Here is a 7,500-nt window from a genome sequence, read left to right as displayed (position 1 = left end):
AATACAGCTATATTTTTACGGAGAATTTCCAATTAATATTACACTTTTTTTAACAGTGCACCACTAAGAATCCGTGTGTTTCACGGGATGTTGGTATACTTGAATTGCACAAAGTCTAGCTAAAGATCTTATCCTAAAAGGGAATGAATCCAGAGCAAATCATACAAAAGGTTGGGTGACTCGGTATAGAGGAAATAAAACAATCACAGTATAACTAGAAGGAAAGGGGTCGCGTAACACGAGGAGTCGTGTAATACGAGGCAGTCATTTCCCCCAACATGAACAAGAGCAATAATCTATGAGAAATTAAATAACCACAAGAAAATCTCACCTCATATCTGTATGTGTATCTTATATTTCCCTCCACGTCCGATGGTCTATTCCATTTGTATGTCACTGAGCTAGAATCTTCAAAGAATCTTATAGGAGAAGGTGGAGTGGTTGGTCCTGTGAGAAAGAAATACACATGCGAATATGAACATTTGAGGCAAAAAACTTGGGCTGAATATAGACGTATATATATATATATATATATATATATATATATATATATATATATATATATATATATATGTATATATACATATATATATATATATATATATATATAATATATATATATATATATGTATATATATACATATATATATATATATATATATATATATATATGTATATATACATATATATATATATATATATATATATATATATATATATATATGTATGTATATATATACATATATATATGTATATATATATACATATATATATATATATATGTATATATATATATATATATATATATATATATATATATGCAGTATATATACAGTATATACTGTAGATAGATAGATAGATAGATACTAAATAGCTCCTACTCACGCTTCGGAAGGGTTTTGATAGTTGTGGTAGATGAGTCCGAGTATCCTTTTGCGGAAACTACAGCTATGCTGACTTTGTACTCTGTGTAAGTCTCCAGCCCATCTTGGCTATGGTAAGGGTTCTTCAAAATGTTGTGATATATTTCCTTTCCGTCTGGAACTCTTTCAACTTTGACCTCGTAGGTATAGATGCAATGTTTAGCATATGCCTCCTCCTGATAATGTTAAACTTGAATTAAATTTAGAATTCTTAATGGATGTATTCATACACTTTATATGTATGTATGTATATACATATATATATATATATATATATATATATATATATATATATATATATATATATATATATATGTATGTATATATATTATATATATATATAGATATATATATGTATATATTATATATATATATATATATATATATATATATATATATATATAGTACACATACATATATATAGATATATATATATATATACATATGCATACATATATACATATATATAAATATACATATGTATATATACTCTTATATACATATATATAAATATACATATGTATATATACTCTTATATACATATATATATACAGTATATATATGTATATATATTTATTTATATATATACAGTATATATATATATATAATATATATATATATATATATATATATATATATATATATATATATATATAAAGAGAGAGAGAGAGAGAGAGAGAGAGAGAGAGAGAGAGAGAGAGAGAGAGAGAGAGAGAGAGAGAGAGAGAGAGAGACATGCATTATCAAATAATTTTTCCTGTACTTTTGACAGAATTTTAGGACCTTGACAGATGAATTGATTCCCAATAATCTTCTTAAAAAATATGACAAAGCAAATACTTTTGTCATGGATAATCGAATGGCTATTCTTGGGCATTGGCCTGCCCTTAAAACCAAGATAAAATTGTCTAGAATTGCCCCAACATTATTATTATTATTATTATTATTATTATTATTATTATTATTATTATTATTATTATTATTATTATTATTATTATTCGCTAAGCTTCAATCCTACCGCTAGAGAGTTATGGGTCCTTTAACTGGCCACACTATACTACATAGGACTTTTCTCTCTGGTTACGGTTCTTTCCCTTTGCCTACACGGACACCGAATAGTCTGGCCTATTCTTTACAGATTCTTCTCTTTCCTCTTACACCTGACAACATTGAGATTGCCAAACAGTTCTTCTTCACCCAAGGGGTTAACTACTGCACTCTAATTGTTCAGTGGCTACTTTCCTCTTGGTAAGGGTAGAAGGGACTCTTTAGCTACGGTAAGCAGCTCTTCTAGGGGAAGGACACTCCGAAATCAAACCATTGTTCTCTAGTCTTGGGTAGTGACATAACCTCTGTACCATGGTCTTCCACTGCCTTGGCTTAGAGTTCTCTTGCTTGAGGGTACACTCGGGCACACTGTTCTATCTAGTTTCTCTTCCTCTTGTTTTGTTAAAGTTTTTATAGTTTATACAGGAAATATCTATTTTAATGTTGTTATTATTCTTAAAATATTTAAATTTTCCTTATATCCTTTCCTCACTGGGCTATTTTCCCTGTTAGGGCCCCTGGGCTTATAGCATCCTGCTTTTCCAACTAGGATAGTAGCTTAGCATTTGATAATAATAATAATAATAATAATAATAATAATAATAATAATAAAAGCAAGACGCTATAAGCCGAGGTGCTCCAAATGGGAAAATAGCCCAGTGAGGAAAGAAGACAAGGAAAAATAAAATATTCTAAGAACAGTAACAACATTAAAATAACTATCTCCTATATAAACTATAATAACTTTAACAAATAAGAGGAAGAGAAAATTAGTTAGAATAGTGTGCCCGAGTATACCCTCAAGCAAGAGAAATAAATGTTATTCAACCAAATCCTATTACACTTACTTTCCAGTAGATGTTAAAACCTTCTTGTGATTTCCAATCCTGAATGATATTGGACATCTTCCCTGGAAACAAAGGATAATTATTGAACTAATGACAGTTAAAGGGTAAAAGTAATAAGTTTTCCAGCTAGATAAGGAAACAATTTACAACTGATATATTGCAGGATTTCAGTTCTGACAAAACATGAGGGAAAACGAGATTTTAGGTTGTTTATAACTTCCTACCGGTTACCAATATTCCATAAATTGTGACACACCATTAAAAAGTCATTATAGATTTAGTCATTCCTCGGTAATTCTTTATCTCATGAAATATTAGAGGTAATTAATCTGTTTTACATCACACTCAGAAGTATCAGCTAAAGTGATATGGGTGATTTCTTACCATAAATTGTGTTTTTCGACATCATATTCTGATTCAATATAGCTCTAAGGGGAGGTACCTTTTACATGCATATTCTTTGTCCAAAATAATTTATTTATGAATATAGACCTCGAATAACTTCTTTGAGTTCTCTGTCCCTTAAGAGAAAGCCAAACCATGGTAGAAACAACCTAACCACAATTATCTTCTTCAAATTTAGTTTCGAGTTTCTCATGGAGCAAGTAAGATTGATAAGCCATACTTTACTGGATTTAAAGTTTAAACCTTTTCAATATCTTAAATGACAAAACCACTTACAATACTAGAAATATCGAGGTGAATTGCTCTTACCTTTAGGGCATTTGGTAGTGAACAGTTTCTTCTGAATCCGTTCTCCCCTTAAGGTGCCGTCAATTTTGCAGACTTTGCCATTTAATGGGAACTTTACCAAGACAGCAGCATAGTAATTGGTGGCAGGTGCTAGGCCTTGTATTTCTACTGACATTTTAGTCGCAGTTTTGGAATCCTTTACTTCTTTAGAGGTGGTCATATAGTTCATGCTTCGGTCCTTCTCCTGTTGCAAAGGAATAATTACATACATGCATACATAAATAATACATACATACATACATTCATACATAAATACATACATACATACATAATTCATGATAACTGTAAAGGGGAAATGATCAAGTGGGAGGCAGAGACTTAGAATTAGAATTAGGATAAGGTGAAGCAGGATAAAGAGAGAATCGGTTAGGTGGAAAAGGATGCCTCTGATCGAAGGAATTATTATCATTATTATTATTATTATTATTATTATTATTATTATTATTATTATTATTATTATTATTATTATTATTATTATTAGCTAAGTTACAACCCTACTTGGAAAAGCAGAATGCTATAAACCCAAGGATCCAACAGTGACTATAGCCCAGTGAGGAAAGGAAATAAGGAAATAAATAAACTACAAGGGAAGTATTGAACAATTAAAATAAAATATTTTAAGAAAAGTAACAACATTAAAACAAATCTTTCATATATAAACTATAAAAAGAGACTTATGCCAGTCTGTTCAACAAAAAGTTCAAAGTTCCACATTTGAACTCTTTAGATATATGAATGAAATAGGTTTATATGGAAGGTTATAACTCACCCAAATAACTACTCGATATCTTATGTCCTTCGAAATTGGTTCTTCCCCATCAAATTCCTTCACAAAGGTCACGGTTACCTTATCCTCGTCCGGTTTAACGTCCGGTTCCTGTCGGAAACGGAGGTATCCTTTGGGGCCTGAAACATAAATAGAGATTTCAACTTACGAACATTCGATTTCACAAACATTCGACTAACAAACATTCGACTTGCAAACATTCGACTTGCAAACATTCGACTTACATTACAAGCAAGAGAACTCTAACCCAAGGCAGTGGAAGACCATGGTACAGAGGCTATGGCACTATCCAAGACTAGAGAACAATGGTTTGATTTTGGAGTGTCCTACTCCTAGAAGAGCTGCTGACCATAGCTAAAGAGTCTCTTCTACCCTTGCCAAGAGGAAAGTGGCCCCTGAACAATTACAGTTCGTAACCCCTTGGGTGAAGAAGAATGGTTTGGTAATCTCAGTATTGTCTGATGTATGAGGAGAGAGGAGAATAAGTAAAGAAAATGCCAGACTATTCGCTATGTGTGTGTAGGCAATGGGAAAATGAACAGTAACCAGAGAGAAGGATCCAACGTAGTACTGTCAGGCCAGTCAAAAGACCCCATAACTCTCTAGCGGTAGTATCTCAACAGGTGGCTGGTTCCCTGGCCAATCTACTACCTACAAACAAATATCTAAAAATCTAATTGAAAACAAGGACGTTATATTTTCCATGCCAGATAAAGGGAAAGGTATTACTATCATGGAAAAAGTGATTATGTATAGAAAATGATGAATATTCTTAACAATCCAATGCATTTTGAAAAAATGTTAAAAAAGACGCGTTCAAAAATACTCTGTTCTTCAAAGACAAGGTAAACAAACTATCAAGATACACTGTTAGAAAAAAGAAATGTAATTCTAATAGGAAATTCCCCGTAATAATATCCTGTTCTCAGCCATATTTCAGTAAAATACAGTCGACTGTAATTTTACCATATTTTGTTATTATCTTTTACTGGTTAGTGACCGTAATATCACTCCTTTACGTCAATATATCCGTTTTTAAAACGGTAAATACCAGGCAACATTTATTCAAGGATTTTCACCGCTTTTTTCATACGAATTTTTAACAGTGTATCTAAATATAGCTAAACATGTTACCGATGAAGAATATAAGCACTTGTAAGCCTTTGATTGTAATCCTGTAATGATATAATTTAACTGCTTTTCTATTATTAGACTTCCATTCTAAAATTGGAGTCAGGAAAGTACTATGGGTACTGTGACGGGCCGAGAGAAGGTTGTGACTCAAAGACAGGACGAAAGCAACTGAGTGAGTTTATTATAGAACACTCTCCTTTATATACAAAAGCTCAAGGCAACAGGAAATTTCCTGTTCAAAATCGACACCGTTACCAATGAGAAAAACAGATGTTTTTTCAGGTTCTTTTTAGTGCGAGGGGAGAGCGAAGATACAAGCATAATGTTATACACAAAATGAACTATGTACGATCGTGTGACACACGGTTGGTACAATACGTAGACTTTATCGAATGCTTAACAATAAACATCCATAGGAACAATTTATTTGCTTAGCAGAAATTCTAAGTTTGATATACTGAGCAAGGTTACTCAGTGGGTCTTTGTTTAAAGGTTTAAAGGCCGCTCATAAGTGGCAGAGGCAAGGGACAGTGACATTACCCTATCAAGCAGGGCAATGCCCTGGAGACTGACCGTATAATATTATTATTATTACTTGCTAAACTAATACCCTTGTTGGAAAAGAAGAATTCTATAAGCCCAGGGGCTCCAAAAGTGATAATAGCCCAATGAGGAAAGGAAACCAGGAAAAATTAAAGATTTTAAGAACAGTAACAACATTAAAATTAATATTTCCTATGAGTAGCAGTCAAGGTCCCTCTCCACCCAAGCTAGGACCAAGGAGGGCCAGGTAATGGCTACTAATGATTCAGCAGATAGTCTAATAGGCTCCCCCCATGACCTCCATCCTTAGCTCACAAGGATGGTGAAGTTGCAGCGCCCAAAGGAACTAATGAGTTTGAGCGGGGTTCTAACCGCAGTCTGGCGATCACCAGTCAGGGACATTACCACATAGGCCACCACAATAAAGATAAATAATGGGAACTTATCAGCTTACCTCCAGCACAGGGATCTTCTCGACCAGATGAACACTTTCCTGTCACAGTGTTGCAAGTTCCATCCACACAGTGATTACATCTCTGTAGACAGTTCACTCCCCAGCTACCAGGATCACAATCTGAAAAGTGGAAAAAAGGGGTTTGTTTACAAGACCACGATACTACCTATAGAGAGTTATGGGGTCCTTTGACTGGCCAGACAGTACTGCATTGGATCCTTCTCTCTAGTTACGGTTCCCTTTCCCTTTGCTTACACACGCACACCGAATAATCTGGCCTATTCTTTACAGATTCTCCTCTGTCCTCATTCACCTGACAACACTGAGATTCCCAAACAATTCTTATTATTTTTCCTTGTTTCCTTTCCTCACTGGATTATTTTCCCTGTTGGGGTCCCTGAGCTTATAGCATCTTGCTTTTCCGACTAGGCTTGTAGCTTAGCAAGTAATAATAATAATAATAATAATAATAATAATAATAATAATAATAATAATAATAATAATAATAATAATATACTGCCATATTATGCAAAGCTATTGTTTTCCTCTATTACTTTTTCGTTACCTAAAACAATTCGCCACACGGGAAACAAGTTAGAATTATATAAAAGCAAAAACAAAAAACTAACCAGGTTTCCTCATTAAACGACCTGGAACAGACAACCAAACAAAAGTTCGTGATGCCAGCATACATTTGATATATATCCAAAATATATATAAAATTAAAAATGGTGTAATTACTCAAAAGTATCCATAAAATATACAATTCACAAATAGCTGAATATATTAATACTAGTGTACGCGACCCATCAAAAATGACTGTCAAATATTTAGATGGATGTGCACACACACACGCACACACATATAATGTTCGGAAATTTTTACGTACATGAATTCAGGAGAAGTTAAAGTCTTATTATCATTATTACTATCTAAGCTACAACCCTAGTTGGAAAAGCAGGATGCTATAAGCCCAACGGCTCCAACAGGGAAAATAGGCCAGTGAGGGAA

At 33.1% G+C, this 7,500-nt stretch overlaps 1 protein-coding gene across 7 annotated transcripts in view; it reads right to left on the bottom strand.

Annotated features, from left to right (window-relative positions):
- LOC137660144 (receptor-type tyrosine-protein phosphatase S-like) overlaps positions 1-7,500 on the bottom strand; it is a 185,383-nt gene that overhangs the window by 170,208 nt on the left and 7,675 nt on the right. For 3 of the 7 annotated variants that reach the window (XR_011047626.1, XM_068394845.1, XM_068394851.1), the window contains exons 9-14: positions 6,490-6,609; positions 4,341-4,477; positions 3,533-3,755; positions 2,819-2,880; positions 886-1,099; positions 332-447 (exon numbers count right to left, since the gene is read on the bottom strand). The exons of 2 other annotated variants lie outside the window; for them this stretch is intronic. Coding sequence is in view for 4 of the 5 variants with exons in the window: in XM_068394845.1 (XP_068250946.1) it covers positions 332-447; positions 886-1,099; positions 2,819-2,880; positions 3,533-3,755; positions 4,341-4,477; positions 6,490-6,609 (872 nt within the window). In the remaining variant the exon portion in view is untranslated. The remainder of the gene's footprint in view (positions 1-331; positions 448-885; positions 1,100-2,818; positions 2,881-3,532; positions 3,756-4,340; positions 4,478-6,489; positions 6,610-7,500) is intronic. 2 more of the 7 variants (XM_068394846.1, XM_068394847.1) reach the window with 2 other exon arrangements.

This window comes from Palaemon carinicauda, chromosome 20 (genome assembly GCF_036898095.1).
Source record: "Palaemon carinicauda isolate YSFRI2023 chromosome 20, ASM3689809v2, whole genome shotgun sequence".
Lineage (NCBI taxonomy): Eukaryota > Metazoa > Arthropoda > Malacostraca > Decapoda > Palaemonidae > Palaemon > Palaemon carinicauda.
Note: the sequence above shows the minus strand (reverse complement) of the source record. Positions and strands in the feature narration are given on the sequence as shown.